This window comes from Canis lupus, chromosome X (assembly GCF_048164855.1).
Source record: "Canis lupus baileyi chromosome X, mCanLup2.hap1, whole genome shotgun sequence".
In the NCBI taxonomy this organism is placed as follows: Eukaryota; Metazoa; Chordata; class Mammalia; order Carnivora; family Canidae; genus Canis; species Canis lupus.
Genome location: NC_132876.1, coordinates 111,094,666 through 111,114,036, shown reverse-complemented (window position 1 = coordinate 111,114,036; position 19,371 = coordinate 111,094,666). Strand labels below are relative to the sequence as shown.

General features: G+C 42.5%; 1 protein-coding gene across 14 annotated transcripts in view; it reads right to left on the bottom strand.

Annotated features, from left to right (window-relative positions):
• Nucleotides 1-19,371, bottom strand: part of RAI2 (retinoic acid induced 2) — a 388,421-nt gene that overhangs the window by 112,957 nt on the left and 256,093 nt on the right. For 12 of the 14 annotated variants that reach the window (XM_072817163.1, XM_072817152.1, XM_072817168.1 and 9 more), the window contains one exon: nt 18,966-19,016. The exons of the other annotated variants lie outside the window; for them this stretch is intronic. Coding sequence is in view for 11 of the 12 variants with exons in the window: in XM_072817152.1 (XP_072673253.1) it covers nt 18,966-18,998 (33 nt within the window). In the remaining variant the exon portion in view is untranslated. The remainder of the gene's footprint in view (nt 1-18,965; nt 19,017-19,371) is intronic. 14 annotated transcript variants of the gene reach the window in all.

Genomic DNA, 19,371 nt, shown 5'->3' with positions numbered 1-19,371 from the left:
ATGGAGATGGGAAGTGTGTCTGTTTGTTCACTACTGTACTTTCAACAGAACTTTCTGTGACAATGGAAAGACTCCATACCTGTGCTGTCCAATGTGGCAGCCACTAGCCACATGTTTCTACTGAGCACTTGAAATGTGGCCAGTGTGACTGAAGACCTGAATTTCTAATTTTAGTTATTTTAAATTTAAATAGCCACATGCGACTAATGGCTATTCCATTGGACAGCGCAGATCTAGAACAATGGTTCAATGTAGCCATCTAATAAATGTTTGTTGAGTGCAAGAATCAGTGAATGCATTCAACCGGCTTTTGCTGAATTTCTGTTAAGTGCCACATGCAAATGAGACCTTCGTGACTCAATGCATTGGTCAGGGGCTAACCTGGGCTATTCACCGAGATCTTCTTAAGTTTATTATTCTATGAGTGCCTAGCTCAGTGTTTGAGAAACAATCCCAAATGATGACTCTTCTCTGTGAGTTTAAGTTGGACAAGATTCATTTCTAGAACATGTTATATTCGATCAAGATGGGGGGGGTTCCTTTCCCTGCCATTTACAATAGTAAAGCTGAGATAATATCAGAGAAGAAAATTCCAGTGCTTTGTGTAGTGTGATTGGAGAATAGTTAGAAAGGCTTCATCTCCCAGGAGCGTCCTTCTTCTTCCATAGGTCTGAGCTCAGAAGGTGATAATTACACTGTGCCAGAGATGGCATCTGGTCTCTGAAAGCCACGTTGCCATCTTCTCGGACACATGGCCTGACTGCATTTCCCAGCTGTGTTTGCAGTTAGGTTTGGTCATGTGACTGAATTATAACCTGTATGGTTCCTTTGCAGGCTGTTTTTTTTCCTTTCCCCTCCGGCTTTGAGATTTTCTCCTTTACTGGAGTGCTGTGTAGATTTACCACATTTTTCTAGGTGTGGATTTACTTTAAGTGATCTTGCTTGGGACAAGATAGGCTTTGTTTAGTCTAAAAACTCATGTCTTTTTCCAGCCCCCAGAAAGTGTTCAGTCACTGTCTCTTGGGATATTGCTTCTCCCCCATTTCCCTTTGATTTTACATTCTGCAACTTTGATTAGACATATGTTGGAACTTGCTCCGAATTACTTTCATAGTTCATTTCTCTTCTCTCTCTCTCCCACTCTGCCATCTGTGGGGTAATTTCCTCACATGTACCATCTAACTCACTAAGTTTCTTTTGCCGTTGTCTACACTGCTGTTTAACCTGTCCACTAATTTCTGACTCTATTTTTCATCAGTAGAAACTCTATTTGATTTTCAAATTTCTCCGGTCTTTTTTCCCAGTATTTTGGGTTTTCACTTTGGTTCTCCCTTTTATATCTTCAACTACTTAAAATAGACTTATAGTGTCTTTAAGATTATTCTACAATATCCAACTTGGGGTGCTTATTCTCTTGTCTGCTGAATTGTCTAAGTGTCCCTCACAACGAGTGCATTATTCTATACAACTGTAATCTTTTATTTGTGAATTCTTCTTTGGCCAGGCTTGTTTCCCTAGCAAGCTTGCCATGCCCCCTTTTTAGAGTCTATCTGAGATGAAATCTTCATGCTCCTGGAGTAACTGTTTGGTCTTAGTGCTCTGACTTTGATTCCTTTCTTCCGGTCTGGCACTTGGGGATTTCTCTTATCCTTTTCTGAGCCCATGTGTGTATTTAAATTCTGGAGATAAATTATTTCAGCATTTCTACATATTAGTAATAGAAGAGAGGTCTTATCATGAGCTCAGTCTGTTTTATTGCTGGAAAAAGTCCTCTGTTGATTCTTTTTAGAATGTCTCAGAAGAACTCTCCAACTTCTCTTTCCTCTGATTTACTTCCAACATTTTTGTGATGGCAGGGGGCTAGTCTATGTGACATTCCTAATATAGACTGAAGACCCCATTATGCAAACAAATCATAGAGACACATAATTTATGTAAAATTAGTTTCAAAAAGACATGATATACTTGTGTATGCTCTTAATGATATACAATGTAAATGTCAGACAGAAGCTTGAAAATTAGGGTCAAAAAACAGTGACCTTTGCATTCTGCCAAATATGTCCTTGGGATAAATTGCATTTTTATCGCATTATATTATATTACACCACTGCAATTATACGAGATTCTTGTCGGAATTTTGAATGCTTCGCTCTATCATTTTAAATATGCATGTATATTATACATGGCAATTTGAGAGTTCTATAAACAAAATTCATCACCTAAAAATGAAGTTGAAAAATGTGATAACTCAATAATGCATAGAAATAAGTTGCAAAATAATTGTTAGGATATAAAAGAAACTATATGGCTTTTAAAAATAAATATCTACAGCAAATAACACCATAATATTGGGCCTTGGACGAAGGACCACTTTTGTTCAATACATCAATATTCCAAGAGAAAAATAAAAAGAAGAAATTCTCAGAATGATTTTTGAAGGCTTTCACATTTCTACCAAGCAATTTCAATAGTATATAGAAATCATGGCATGAAGCTACTCAGAGTTTTTGCAAACAATAATTAAGGCATAACAGAAGGTTTTATTTTTCACGTTGGATGGTTCTGAAAAAAAATGGCTAAAAGGATCCTTTTGGCTTTTGTGAGATCCCTTGAGAAAAATGTTGATAAGAAAGAAAGATGGAGAAAAAAAAATGCTGGAATTTTATAACACAAACAAGACACACAAGCCATTTTCCTAACTTCACACTGTTCCGGAGAGTGACAAAACACCAATTTCCACAAGATGGTCTGTCTTACAAATATGGAACACTTCCCATTCAAATAGGTATCTGGGGCATTCTGGGTAAGCCAGCCAAAACGGGTAGCAATAGCATGTAAATTAAAATAGCAACCTTCCCCATCCTGAGTATTCACCCGTGCCACTGACACGCTGCAGAAAGGCTGCCAGACCTTCCAATGACATAAATCTCACGTCGGCAGCCTGCTGCAAGATCTCTGAAAGGCATCACTTCCAGCATGTAGGGCTCTTTTGTTGGTGACATGCAGTCGAGAGGAGGAAATAACATAGCATTTGGTGTCCTCTGGGCAGGTCTGTGAACAGACTTGTGCTAGGTCTCTGGACTGCTTTTCCAACATGTTCAAGATCCGCATGTGCTCTGTGCTGCAACACGCAAGTGGCAGATAAACAAACCTGTGCTGATTTCCAGGAAAACGTAATCACCATTTTAGGAGAACCATTATCATCAACCCAAATGATTTGCAAAATGACAAAGTGCAGGTTGTCAGGATGGCTTGTAAGACGAGCATCTGATCCCCGGAAGCGCAGACATAGCCACATCTTGGGGGGAGGCCCGGGCTGGGGTAGCAGGCCCTGTCGGGGTTTTGCCTGCCTCTCCCGGTCCCTAGCGCTTCAGGGGACCGCAGCCTGACATCACTTGCCAGAACTTGCATTTCTGGACCTTTTCTGGCCCTGGAAATCCGCACGGCCCTCTTACGTGGCAGGCCAGGAGTGCCAGGGGTTGGACACTGGCTGCCCAGGGCGACCAGTGCCTGGAACCCACTCTACTGGCTGCCCTCCCTTCGTGTTTTACTTGCTTGCTCCCCTCCGGGGGTTCCTCAGGTTCCCAGATCAGCTCTCTGTACCCGAGGCCTTGTTTCTGAGTCGGAAAAGAAATCCGACCTCTGGGTGCTCCCAGAGGTCCCCACAACTGAACGTTTGGGCAGGCTCCAAGGTAGCAGGGCTTCCGGTGAGGAGGGCACGTATTAGAATGCTGTGCCGGGGATGAGCACTGGGTGTTATTCTGTATGTTGGTAAATTGAACGCCAATAAAAAATTAATTTATTAAAAATAAATAGAATGCTGTGCTGGGGAGATCCTTGGGGAGCTCAGCGGTTTAGCACCTGCCTTCGGCCTAGGGTGTGATCCCGGAGTCCCAGGATCGAATCCCACATCAGGATCCCTGCATGGGGATCCCTGGGTGGCGCAGCGGTTTAGCGCCTGCCTTTGGCCCAGGGCGCGATCCTGGAGACCTGGGATCGAATCCCACGTCGGGCTCCCGGTGCATGGAGCCTGCTTCTCCCTCTGCCTGTGTCTCTGACTCTCTCTCTCTCTCTCTGTGTGTGACTATCATAAATAAATAAAAAATAAAAAAAAAAATTTAAAAAAAAAAAAAAAAAAGGATCCCTGCATGGAGCCTGCCTCTCTCTCTACCTGTGTCTCTGCCTCTCTCTCTCTCTGTGTCTCTCATGAATAAATAAATAAAATCTTAAAAAAAAAAAAAAAAGAATGCTGTGCCGGCTGAGCACACATTTTCCAGTTTACCATTCGTCTTAAGAGTTACTTTTGCATTCCAAGTTCACGTCGGCATACTTAGCATGCCTTCCTTCCTTACTGCTTGGGTCAGGCTTGCTGCAAGGTTCCTAATGCTTCTAGATTACCGTGATTTCTCTAGTGCCTAAAACATCCACAGGTTCCCTTCAGATGACAGTGATGCCACTAATAGCAATGACAGGAAACACCTCTTTTAGAGCACAGCCCCAAGAGAGGAAACCAGACTGTGTTCCAAAGCCAAGTTATGAGTAGAGGGAAGGCCAGAATTGAATTAATATTGATCTGCATACTTTGGAATTAAAAATACCAGTTAAAATAATCAGGCCTTTGGCATGAGGGTAACAGAGTCACTCTGATGCCTTGGGTCTTGTGGGCTTAAGATCGCATGTGAAATTCATCAACATTTTCACCATGAATGTCACTAATGTTTCTCGAGCACCTGGTATGTGGGAAGCACCATGCTAAGTGTTTTACATGAATCCACTGATTTAAACTCCATAAAATGGGGATCCCTGGGTGGCGCAGCGGTTTGGCGCCTGCCTTTGGCCCAGGGCGCGATCCTGGAGACCCAGGATCGAATCCCACATCAGGCTCCCGGTGCATGGAGCCTGCTTCTCCCTCTGCCTGTGTCTCTGCCTCTCTCTCTCTCTCTCTGTGACTATCATAAATAAATAAAAATTAAAAAAAAAAATTAAAAAAAAAAAAATAAATAAACTCCATAAAATGCTGAGAAGTAGGCATTATTATGCCTACTGTATGGATGTGGGAACTGAGAGACTCAACAACGGTGACAGCAATCTCACTCTTGTGCTTACACCAAGAAGCAAGAGCAAGAGGGGCAGTACCTGGGGCCTCAAGGTGGCCTGAGTGGAGATGTGGGGCCTCCTCACCGGGGCTCAGGCTTCACGGCCGCCTTCTCTGGGCTGTGCGTCCTCCTCCTTGGGATTTCTGTGCCTGCTCCTGCCAATCAGCCACCTCACCTTCTAGCCTGCTCATCTCTTGGCTTCTGCCTATGCCAAGCTTGTTCGTGGTCACGATCGCTCAGGACTCTTCCTCCTCAAGGCTTTTCTGCCTACCTTCTCTTGGGCACCTTTCCTCTTCTGCTCTTACCCACCTGCCCGACTCTGTATCTGTAACACTCCAAGCTCCCCAGGATGATCAGGTCTTGCCAGTTAATCTCTGTCATCTCTATTTATGTGGAACTTTAACGCCAGCCTACCTCTTGGCTTCTGGTCACCTATAGATTTGCTGCTCCTTGGACATGTGTCCATCGCTGCCCAGTCTGGTGTGGTCTGAAGATGAGGTCGCGTGGTGGCAGAAGGATGACCTCTAAGGAACTGCCTGAAGACATAGACCATTCAGAGGGGCCTTCAACGTGTGGCTGATGGCCAGAGATGTGACATGTCCAGCACTCAGGGGGACCTGCTAAAGATCCTACCAAGAGACACTGAAAAGCAGCCAGTGGGCGTAAAGATTACGGCCACGTTTCACCTTTTTCCTCCTTCCCTGGACTTCATGTCTATGAGAATCAGGGATTCTAGAAAAGTCTGAGTGCATTTGAAGTAGGTAGTTGTCTTTTCCCCATCCAGAGACACTGAGTGCAGGGGGGAAAGATCTTGGGGACATGCCCAGCAAAGGATATCGCCATCCTGTGCACGTCTCATGGCCTGAATTGGACTTTGAAAACCATGTTATGCTCCTTATTTGAAGAGGGGTAGATAAAGTGACAAGGGCTTTTTTTTTCCTTTGTAAACTTTTAAAATTGAAGGACAACATCCATAAAGACAAGTGCACAAATCATAAGTGTACAGCTCAGTGAGTGTTTACAAAGTAAACACAACTGTGTAACCATCAGCCAGATCAAGATATGTAACAGGAGGCTCTTCTCAGAGCTCTGGAAGTGCTTGTTACCATTCTATAGTTCATAGGTCAGAGGATCACAGAAGATGCTTTGGAAACAATCGGGCCGCATCATCATTTTTGCATAAACTAAGCCCCAGAGTGGCCAAATGTCAGACACAAGGCCACGCAGTTAGAGCATCTGGCTTTTTTGGTTTTGTTTTGTTCTATAACATCAGGCAGTTTCTCTGTTCCTTAACTAAGTCAGTGTCCATGGATAAACCACCCCACAGCCCCGCCTCCACTCCTTTGTTCCACGTGCCTCATTACTTTTCTTATTTCGTGCTCACTTTAGAGTCAAACCATCAAGGACTGTGATTTCCCCAGGATCTCTGCGTCCAGTGCTCAGAAAGACAGCTCTCCTTGCACTTCAGTAGCCAGTGACAGCCCAGGGCCATGTGGCACAGCTCCACAGAGTGTGGGGTCAGTGCTCTACCCTTCCACAGAGCATCCTCCTCCACCTTTCCTGCTGGCTTTAGCATCCTGAGGACCCGGAACTCATCCCATCTAGGGTTCTCATGACAGAGCCGATGAGCTAGCCATCAGGACTGGCCTTTGCCTCCGTGACATTGAGGTGTGGCTGGAAGCAGCTGCCTAGCCAGGGAGGCCATCTCTCACACTCTCGAGGGTGGCCCTTTGCTGGTTACCAGCAGAATACGAGTGCAAATACACTTTGCACCTCTGGGCTGAGGTGGTGAAGAAGCAAGGGTGACTTCTGCAGGCTCTCTTTCCCCATCCGCTGATGCTCTGGACCTAGCTAAAGATGGGGGAGACCTTGGGCCCCCGAGGGAGGCAATGGAAGGCCACTTGCTGAGCAAGAGCCCTGGCAATGGTCTTGACATTAGTGAGAAATAAACAGCTAGTGGTTCCTTCTACTGACACTCTAGTGTTAGCATAACTAACACAGTTAGGGCGGGGATGGTGGAGGGAATCTTAACCTTTTCAAAGGCCATCTTTAAAATCATCTCTTTTGCATTTTCCAGCTATTGAAGACCACTACAACCAGATCCATTTACTTCTTTTTTTTTAAAGATTTATTTATTTATTCATGAGAGACACCAAAAGAGAGGCAGAGACATAGGCAGAGGGAGAAGTAGGCTCCCTCCAGGGAGCCTGATGCAGGACTGGATCCCAGGACCCAGGGATCACAACCGGAGCCAAAGGCAAACGCTCAATCACTGAGCCACCCAGGTGCTCCCAGATCCCCTTACTTGTATAGGAAGGACAACTCCTGGACATTATATGTAGAAATATAAGGAATTGATCTTTTTTTATAAACAAGAAAACACTTTCTAGAGTCATGCACCTTTTTTGGGATTGTTTCTAGGAATCCCCGAGATGGTGGGGAGAGATTGGTCCCTGAAGAGCAAGGAAAGCCCGGAGTTAGTTGCTGAGCTCAGCCTGGCACCCTGGACTTCCTTATTTGCTAGAACACTGAACCATCACCTGTATCTGTGATAGAGTTTTAATCAGCATAAATGCAAATTTCTCTTTTGGAAAGCTCGTCAATAAAGAAAGTGACCTTTATTCATAGTGTTCTTTGACCCATTTAAATAAGACAAGTTTTTCTATAATGGAAACTAAAAAAAAAAAAAAAGGCACATAGAATATGACAAGGGAGTACCCTTTATAGGGCTGGTATTAGGAGCAAGAAAATAATACACAGCACTGAGGCTACTGTTTTGTTTTGTTTTTTTGAGATTTTATTATTTGAGAGAAAGAGCAGGTGCAGGGAGAGGGGCAGAGGGAGAAGAGGGCTCCCCACTGAGCAGGGAGCCTGATGTGGGGCCCAATCTCAGGATCCTGAGATCATGACCTGAGCTGAAGGCAGACACTCAACCAACAGAGCCACCCAGGCACCCTTGAGGTGATTGTTTTATGAAGAGTTTTCATCTCACACAGTCACAGCAGAAGCACTAAGAGAATGACTTCTGGCCTTAGAGTGCCTGAGTTCAGATCTTGTCTCTACCACGTACAAACCAAATGACCTGGGCAAGTTCTTTAATTTCTCTTATGCCTCAGTATTTGCAACTGTAAAATGGAGACCAATAGATATTACCTCTTAATGGGTTTTTTTCTTAGATATTTTATTTGATGGGATGAGCACTGGGTGTTATACTACATGTTGGCAAATCGAACTCCAATAAAAATATACATATAAAAAATAAAATAAATATTTTATTTATTTATTCATGAGAGATACAGAGAGAGAGAGAGAGAGAGAGAGAGGCAGAGACACAGGCAGAGGGAGAAGCAGGCTCCATGCAGGGAGCCCGATGCAGGACTTGATCCCCAGACCCGGGATTATGCCCTCAATCGCTGAGCCACCCAGGCATCCCCCATCTTAGTGTTGTGAGAACAGCATTATCTAACACCAGTGAAACTGTCAGAAGAGTGCCTGTCACCCAGGAAGCCCTCAACAAATGTCAACTATTGTAACTACAATGTCTTAAGGCCCTGATTTGTCCATAGTATATCTGGATTCATGTCATAATATAAAAAGAAAACCAAACAATTGCTTCACTGGGTCTGATCTGGGGGTCCTTTCTGTTTCTCCTAAGAATACCCAGAGGCATCCCGATGGGGCTAGGGACTGGAAACCTGAGGCCTTGTCTTTTGACACTAACCCTGAGTTAAATGAGTACCGTACATGTTTAAGAAATTTACTAACATCCATTGAAAATTTCAAATGCTCGATTTCATAACTCAGTTCTGGGGGATGACTCTAAATATATTCTAATGTGTCTTATTTGTTCTAAATACAGAAAAGGCTATAAGGTTCTAAGGTGTCATTTCCAGGTGACTTACAATAGCTGGAAATTGGGACTGCTCACATTTCTAATAGGATATGGTTTTGTTTTTTTTTTTTTTTAAAAAGGTAAATCCTGTTGATGAAACTGACATGGGAAAATGGTGATCAAGGAAACTGCAATAACATGGAATACACTTATGACAGAATATTAAGATGAAAAAAGTAATATTCCAAATCATATCTTAAACATGACTACAACTATGAAAAATGAACCAAAAGTAAGAAAGAGACTGGAAACAGGACTAGCCTGGGGTTGGGTCTTGGGGCATCGGGGCTAGGGACTAGGGCCTGAAACAAATCAGTATCTCATTTCAAGAGGTGAAGCAAGGCTATGCTGGTGTCCCTGAGAGGGCCGACAGCCAGATTGAGAAAGGCCAAGGAAAGCATCAAGTCCAAAGGCTGTAAGCAGCTCAGCTTCTGGATGTGGAGACTGGTGTTAGAGACCATGCAGGGGGAGTAGGAAGGGTCCTGAGAGATGGCCACTAGCAGTTTTAGGGGGTGTGGGGAGAGTTTGGCTGATTTAAAGGGCCAGCGAGAAGGCAGGGGGGCAGGAAATAACCCTAAATATCAGCAAGGGTTGTATTTGGGCGATGGGGCCTACCTTTGAAGCTCTTTCTCTATTTGCATCTAGTTTTCCTATTTTCTTTGTTAAACGTATGTCAGCTTTATGACGGAAATAAATTTACTTTATAAAAGCCTATGGTACTCCTGTATAGCTAATACCTCTATACATGTACACTGGAATTGAACAATTAAGTAAATGGATGGCAGATGGTGGGAGGCAGGTTTCTCACTGTTAGAGTGGAAATTTACAGATCAGTAAGGGGAGGAGGCTAGAATGATCCATGTGGTAATGGATTAGTTGGAGACATCAATATGAATTTAGTCTTAGCTTAATATAGATAATACAGATGGATATATACAGAAATATTCATAGAGATGTATGAATGTATGGATTAGTATACACACCTATATTTCTTTGCTATGTCAGCTGAGAGGTCCTAAAAGAAACAACACCCCAGTAATAATGAGCAAACCTACTTCCCAGATACTGGTTTCCAATACTACTCTCCAAAAAAGGAATCATGGCTCCTTGGAGAAATGGTTGATTCTATGATTGGAGCAGGAAATACACAAAATGAGCCTGGAGTATCTTGTAGTGCCAGAAAGTAAGGAAATGCTCTCTATCCCTCCTTCTCTCTCTCTCTGTTTCATACACACACACGATAATGGTCACAAGAATCAACCGAAAAAGTTCCCAATCACTAAAGCTGGAACAACTTGAGCTATAAAATATATAAAGTAGTATTAGATTATAACACAAAGAATAAAATGAATATCCCTGAGTCCCTACTGATATAAATAAATGATTGAATATCTTAACAAATGAAGGAGAAGAGACAATCTCCCATGCAGAAGAACCCCAAATAAATTATGTAGATATTCACCCCCCAGGACGTGGAGCGCAACTCCCTACTCATTAGGTGTGGGCTACCCATAATGACTTCCTTCCAGAGAGGGCAGTATGGAAAGGGGGAAAAAGACTAACTTTACAGTGGAAAAATCTGGCAAACTACTCCAGCCAGGTGACCAAGGTCAATATCATCAGTCATGCTGATAGTATGTACCCTCAATATGATGCGATAAAAATGGCACTTTATGCTGCGATCTTCCCCCCCAGAGCCATAACTCGAGCCCAATCATGAGAAAAAGATCAGACAAATCCCAGTATGGGAGCATTCTACAACATACCTAACCAGTACTCCTCAAATCATCGAGTCATCGAAAAGAAGGGACATCTGAGAAACTGTCACAGCCAAAAAGAGCCTAAGGAGATATGACAACTAAATGTCATGTGGTATCTTGATATCTGGAAGAGTGGCATTAAGTAGAAGCTACGGAAATATGAATAAACTATGGACTTTACTTAGTAATAATGTATAGATATTGGTTCACTAATTGTAATGAATGAACCACACTAATGTGACATGTCAATGACGGGGAAAACTGGGATCAGGAGGTGGGTATACAGAAAATCTTTATACTTTATACTAGCTGTTCAATGTTCTTATAAATCTAAAACTATTCTAAAAAACAAAGTACAGTTGATTCTCGTTATTCATGGTAATTATGTTCTATAAAGTCTCCACAAACACGGAACGGGTGAGTACTGAGCCATTACCCCTAGGTGTGAACCTCTGGTCACAACATTTTTGGATCAATACATAACCTTGTTTCATATGTGTTTCTGTTTAAAGACACCTCATTTAATATATAGTTGACTCATTGACATTGAACTGATGGCGAATGGCACTCTAACTCACGCCCGAAAGAAGCTTATCTAACATACATATTTTTTCCATGAGGCACAGCTCAGCCTTCTTGCACTTCAGCGCTATGCTTGGGGGCCGTTTTATTTTTTAATTTTTTTTATTGGAGTTCAATTTGCCAACATATAGAATAACACCCAGTGCTCATCCCATCAAGTGCCCCCCTCAGTGCCCATCACCCAGTCACCCCCACCCCCCACCCACCTCCCTTTCCACCACCCCTTGTTCGTTTTCCAGAGTTAGGAGTCTCTCATGCTCTGTCTCCCTCTCTGATATTTCCCACTCATTTTCTCTCCTTTTTGGGTCGTTTTGAACAGCGACATCACCCACAAAAGGCACAAAAAATGCAAAAACCATGGCACTAAACAGACCACAGAAAGGACCTTCTGCTAGTATGAGAGCTGATACAAGAAGGCAAAGCACCACCTTATTCCATCCCAGGTGGGAACATGTGCATTGGACAACTCAAATGTCTCACCTGGTGCACATGCTTTGTTCACAAATGACCACAAAAGTGCCACATATATCGATTCTGAGGGTTACAGATAAATTTTAGCAAGTAGGTGAGTTAACAAATATGGAATCCATAAATAAGAAGGATCAACTGTATATTAATTTTAATTTTAATTTTTTGTATATTAATTTTTAAAGTCTTATGAATATGTTCCCCAATAGCCTAAGTTCTCTAAATAACCCACTACAGATTTCTCTTTTGAATTTGTCTAATTCTCTAAAACTTACTTATTTATCTATCTATTTAGTTATTTAGTTAACCAATACCTGTGCTGTAGAATAGCCACATGTGGCTACTGGTACTTTCAATGTGGCTAGTCCAAACTGAGTTGTGCCATAAGGCTCCAAAGCAGATTTTGAAGACTTAGTACACAGAAAGAATGTAATCTCATTAGTGATTTTTATACTGATGACATATCGAAATTGAAATGACAATATGTTAATATAACTGGTTAAATAAAGTGTATTATTAAAATTAATTTCACCTGCTTCTTTTGACTTTTATAATGTGGCTACTTAGAAAATCTAAAACCACACGTGCAGCTTGTGGTTTATTTCTACTGGACAGCACCAACCTACATCATCTCTGGAGAAACTGAAATCTAACATAATATTTGTGGCATGAGGAAGAACACAGGACTATAAAATCGTGTTATCCTTACAGGAACCATTTAATCCCCTCCTTTTAGGACACCAGGGCTGAGACAGGCGAAGTGCCTTGTCCAACTTCACACGGCCAGTTGTTAGTACAGGACTCAGAGCTCGGTCTCCTGCCTTCCAGTCCAGTCTCTTTCCCCTTGATCTCCTCTGCATACCCCCACCCCACCAAAATAGACAACCAAACAGCCTGCATCATCCTCCAAGGGGAAAACAGCATTGGCTATTCGGAATTGAAAGAGACTATTTCATAAAATCTTGTTAGATTTCTACAAGTAGGGCTGTCAGATTTACCAAGTAAAAATACAGGATGCCCTGTTAAAATCTGCACTTCTGAAATGCAAGCGTAACTGGGTGTCCTGTATCTATGAGTAGAAGTATATTCCATTATAGTTAGGACACACTTATCCTAAAAAAAGTATTTGTTGTTTTTCTGAAATGCACGTTTAACTGGTGTCCTGTCTTTAATCTGGCAACCGTACTATAAAGCCTTTGAGGAAAGAACCTTTTGCTGATTTCTGCAGGCATTTAGGCATTTATCTTTCTCTGTTCCTCCAAGGAAGAGCACAGCCCAGCGAGTCGTTCAGCAGCCCCATAATAAACAAGGGAGTCTCTAGACTTGCCTTCCCCTCTGCACGCTGTTTCGGCTGTCAATGCTATCTTTCTAAACAGCCAACTTACCGGGAATCAAGGCGCAGATCTTCACTGTCCCTCCCAACCTTTATAATCAATTTGAGTTGGGCAAGATGCCAGCTTTAAAAAAAAAAAATGCACAGAACCAACTCTTGTAACTATGGAGATAAGAGCGAGGGAAAACCCCAAGGAAACAGGCAAGCTTTCCTTTTCTTTACAGAAGCTCTTATAAACCTAACGGGTGAAAACTGGTACAAACATCCCAGCCATTTCCTGGACATGTATACACATCCAAGAGAGCAAGGCAAGAGGTCGTTGGATTTTACATTTTATGATTTTGCTGTCCTTCGTTACTATCATTTTCTAGCATACCAATGGCAGGGGCGGGGGACAGAAATGGTCCGTCCAAGGCACAGGCAAAAAGAGGGTACAGGTAATGTGGGGTTCAGTGCCTGTAGAGAATTTTAAAACAATAATAAAACTGACTAAAAGTTGTTCTGCTTTTTATTACCCCATGTGCTGGCAATTCTAAACAGTGTCGTTGATAAAATATTCCTCCTTCTGCAACTCCTCCTCCCCACCCACCCTTGAAAGTTCTGATATTAAGCAAGGCCATCGATCATTTTTTTGAAAAAACCCTGCTCTACCGAGCTTTGCATCTTTGTTGTTTGTGGGGTGAGGGTTCGGAAAGAGGTGGAAAGGAGAGGACACGAGCTAGATGGGGATGCTTAAGCCATCTTCAATGGATGCAGATCTCTCTCTCACGAACATGTAGGGCTATGTCTCAAGGTTTTCAAGGACAAAGAGGCAATATTATGGTAAAAGGAGCACTGGAATCAGAGTCAGAATGCCTGGGTTCAGGATATGGCTCCACGTCCACAAAGGTATGCAACTGAGCAAAAAACATCTGGCTTCTCTGAACTCCAGCTTCCTCCCTATCAAATAGACACTCTAACCACTCCCGCACCTGTCTACTTCACCTGCTTGGCTTGTGCACTTAAAAGATAAACCCCACAAAACCCTATATAGGTGTTATCCTTATCTTTAAGACTGAAACTGCACTATCACCTATCACAACCTCACTTTTACCCACAAGAAGGGGAAAAGAACAAGTGGAGGATGAACCGTTTCCTTTAAAAGCATGACCCAGACATTACACACATCATTTTTGTTTTCTTATTGCTTAAAAATGGAGTCACGTGGTCTCACACTCCTGCCACCGAGGCTGAGAAACATAGTCTCTGGCTGGACAGCCAGGTATCCAGCTACAACCACGTCCTTTTTCTAAAAGTTGATAATGGCTATCGTGTAATAATATGCAATTCAGTTCAATAACAGTTCTTGTCCTTATTCTTCAAGCTAGCGGACAAAAATGTATTTGTTGTTTATTGCTCTGATGAATGACACGAGATGAAAAGCCCCATCTTTCCACTGTGGCTCATGAGTTTTAGGTGCATATCAATGTAAATTATCCTCATTTCAAAGGAGAATGAATTCTTAGAGCGGTGGATTTCCAAGCACTTCCGTCTGGGGCCTGTGACTGTTCTCCCAGGAGACACTGTCAGTGTGGATTCAGACCCATCTTCTGAATATAGTCCTGTGCCTCTCAAGGACTGAGCCCAAATCCCAGGAGGAACATGGAATTTAGACCACCGTGCCGCTGGACTGACCCTATGCAGCGAGCTCATAACTGCAAAAGTGGTACATCATCTGGTTAGTGCCTTATCATCCTCGAGGTCTTGTGTCACTGCCTCCATAATTAAACACAGACCATTAGCTCTAACCCACTGCACCCACATCAATTATGCCAGTTTGGATAACAGCTGCAGAAACCCTCCTTTCCTGTCTCTGCCTCTCTGGAAACAATCCTGCTTGTATCACACAGGTATGGTTGGAACTGCCTTGGTTTTTATAAGATACCAAATTAGCAAGGCCACAGTGCCGCGATGGAACAGAGCTTTGTTCTCCCATATGCTGATTAAAAGGTAATTTAACCTCTTCCAAAGGTGGTCTAGCCAATCCCCAGCAGTATTGACATTGTGTTAATGAGAAATTGCTCTCCAGAGTGATAAATTAGCCCTCTGAGACAAGTGTGCAAACCCATCTTCAGTGAGTGGCCCGGGCTTAAAAAGCAAACTTGGTAGGCCCATCACCCTCTGCCTGCCTCAGTTAAAGCCGCAGGGACTCATGCACCATATCTGAAATCCTGGAGCTGCACAGACTGAAAAGCACACCTGTGGCCTCCTCAGTAATGCAAGCTCTCCCACCCTGCTGGTTTCCTCACATGCGCTGGGCAAAGGTGATGGCAGCTCAGCAGCGAGAGAGCTGCTTAATCCACCTCATCGCTTAGAGATAAGAAACTCAGTTTACCACAAGCCAAAGACTCTCAGAATGTGGGAGGACCCTGAGCATTCACTTAATCTAATACTTTGCTTTTACATATGAGATAACTGAGGCCTGGAGAGATGAAGTACCCTGGCCAAAATCGCAGGAAGCGCAAGCAGCAGAGATGAATGAGAACCCATTTTCTCTGACAATGGGGTCACCGTATTTTACCCCCCTCTAGACACCCCACCACACTAACTACGACTTAGACACCAGCTGTCACATCATCTGGAGACCCTCAGGTGAAGAAAACATTCACCTCTCTTGAGGATACAAGCCTCGCTTCCCCTAGCACAGCAGATATAAATCTCAATCCACATAGTTAGGTGAGCAAGACACACTGCTTTGTTTTCTTTGTTTTCTATAAAGCACAGGGCCCATCCTGCCAAGCCGGAAATTCAGTCCCAGGCATTCCTGGGTCCTCTCCCCGACTCTTCTGAGCACACCTAGGTTCTAGATCTCAGGCAGTACTATGATATCAGGGTGACCCTCTGGGCCTCAGGCAGGGCCAGAGGTATCATTGAGATGGCACAGATCCAGCCCACAGGGTCCCCTCAGCTCCCCCAGGCTACTGGTTTGGAAGCCCTGGCTGGCTGAGAGCCTAGGCCTTGGTCCTCCTTCCCTCAGCTTCATTGTCTAAAACCTGCCTCTTCTGGTCCTGTCAGGATGAAGGATGTAGGGAACTGAGGCCTTCCAGGCTCTCAGACTTATCTCTCTTGTCCTGAGCCAGAGGAATTTCTTCCTAGTCTTAGAGAAATCCTTTTTGTTTTCCTCAAAAGTGTTCTTTCTCTTGTCTCACACTCTAGGACACCATTACAATTCCCTGGAGGGATCGAGGCTTTTGGAAATAAAAGCCAGGAAGGGAACTGTTTTGTAGGTAACTTGTACTCTTTATCCAATCCCAAACCTTCACCATGACAAGAAAACAGAGTAGGGGAAAGAAAGGGAACTGTGGAGGGAGGGGAAGAATGAATTACTTCTCAAAACATTGTACTGCACAGGGTGATTTAAGGTTCCATGAAAGAATGAACAACCCCAATTCCAGTTCATCCTTTCTGGGAGAAGGAATGCTGGGGGAAATTGTCCCAGCTTCATCTTGAAAGCAATATGAAGGCAAGGAGTCATTCATCCACAATGGGAGAGGCCACTAAGTAACCTCAGAATGCAGCAATGACTGCACCAGCTCTTTGGCCTTTCTTGCCACTTGGTTGTTTCTTTTTTCTTTTCTTTTTTTTTTTTTTCACTTGATTGTTTCTTAACCCTTGCTGCCTACAGATGTCACCACTCTCCAAAACAACTCTGTGGAAGGTCCCTGCTGACCCATTTGTCCAGTCCAGTGGCTGACGCTTCATCCTCATCCTCCCTGATGTTCTCTTCTTCCCTGAAGCTCTTTCCTCCACGGGACGATTGGTAGCACTGGACCTTATTGGTTCATACTCTAACTTTCTGACCATGCCCTCTTATTCCTTTGCTGGCTTTTCTTCCTTTCCTTTCCACTAATCAATGGCATTCTCTAGGGAGCTAATCTTAGCCACCTTCTCTTCTATCTCGATTCCATCTTCCTCCTCATTTCATCCACTCTTACAACTTCTACTGTCTTTGAATCTACATCTCTACCCCACTCGATTTCTGGAATTCTAGACCTAGAATCCCAATCACCTTTTTTGTTGTTTCCCACTGGATGTGCCACCATAACTCAAACCTGCCATGTTCAAAACCAACTCATCTTTCTTCCCTAAATCAGCTTCTCTCTGTGACTTCCTTGCTCCATAAACGAATCACCATTCTTCCAAACTTTGAATCCACTTCTGACTCCTTCTCTCCATTGTCTTTTTATCCCATATTGTTTGAATCTAAATAGATTTTACCTCCTCAAATGGTATACTCCAGGTATTTTATGACAAGTACTGGATAAAGTGGAACTATGCACATGCACATTTATGTTGCTAATGCCATATAACATTAAATTAACCATGGCTATAATTTTGGCCTTTATCACTCCATAATTTCTTCTATACAGTTATGTATTTTTACATAAAAGGGATCATCTTGTTTGGAACTTGTTTGTCACCATACCATGAACATTTTCCTATGGCATTAAATGTTCTTTTATGAAGTAATTCTCAAATTTTAAGAGTATATCAGAATAATCTGCAGATGCTTGTTAAAAACAGTATTCCCCTGGACCCTCCCCTAGAAATACTCATTCCATCTTCTGGGGAGGGTCTATGAACCTACATGTTAACTAGAACCCCAGAAAATTCTAATGCATAAGGTTTTCAGATTCCCAGTTTAAGAAACACTGTTGGTTAGCACAATTTTAAGGTTTTCTTTTATTTACATTTATCATGATTTATTACCAATCCCCACTGACATATATTTAGGCTGTTCTCTACTTTTTTTTTTTAACATTTTATTTATTTATTCATGAGAGACACAGAGAGAGGCAGAGACATAGGCAGAGGGAGAAACAGGCTCCATGCCTGATGTGGGACTTGATACCTGAATTTGGATCACGCCCTGAGCCAAAGGCAGATGCTCAACTGCTGAGCCACCCAGGGGTCCCTGTTCTCTACTTTTTAAATATCATTTTAGTTCTGCACTGACTTTAATTTCTAGGCTCTCCCTGTATCATTCCCTCCACCCACCCAAACATACAATTTTTCTTTAGGATAGAAAATTCCTAGAAGTAGAATTTCTGGGTCCAAAAGATATATAAAATTATAAGCTATATATATATAGTGATATTGCTATTATAGTATTCATTATATAATTATATGTATTCATAGTATAATTTTTTTTTTATTTTAGAGGGAGAGAGAGAGATGGGAGGGCAGGGCAGAGGGAGAGGGAAAGAGAGAGAATCTTAAGCAGACTCCATGCTGGGCCTGGAGCCTGAATCTCACAACCCTAAGATCATGGCCTGGGCTGAAATCAAGAGTCAGATGCTTAAATGACTAGGCCACTCAGGCACCCCTATTAATATAATATTAATATATTATACACCCATATTAGTATAATATAATAAATAACAAAAATTAATGTATTAATATGACATAATAATATTTATTCATTTATATATGTTCAGGTGGGGTTTTATTTGGACTCTTGCACAAGATTTACATTTATCCATGTTAATTTCATCAGGTGATATTTCACCCATTGCTTCAAGAGTCATGTTATTTTATATCTCTACTCTCCATTGAAATTATTTTGTTATTTTTCTAATCTCCTGCATATCTGATATGTGGCTTCTATACTTTCTTCCAAATTATGGATGAGAAATAGTGAATGGGATAAGGTTGAGAAATGCCTTCCTGCTCCACCAGAAAGCTATATTACTCAGCACATCTGTTTATTTTTTTAAACAGCAACAACTTAATTTTAATAGTGATTGGAATATCATTCCCAATATCATCTTTAAGGTTCTAAGAACAGAACTTACCATACGTTTGCTGAAGCTCACATCCACTGCCATCTATCTCTTGGCTCTGATCTACCAATCAAAGGAGAAAAATAAGTGTATTGGTTTCCTATATCCACATTAATGCTATTTAACACATAGCATTATGATTCATAATGCTGTCACAGCATACAATATAAGGCATATATATTCAGTTCGTGTGTCTGAGGGTGGACCGGGGGCTCTGTCTGTCTAAGCCGGGTAAAATTGTTGATGGCCCCTCTGGTGGGGGAGGGAGAGAGCAGGGAAAGGAAACAGAAAGTCGATGCAGAGGGCTCACAGCAAAGGGAAGAGGCTGGGAGGTGAAAAAGAAAGAGAAGCAGAAGAGGGATGTCGGTAGTCTCAATAATGATAGCAATAATAATAACCGCTAATATCAATCAAATTT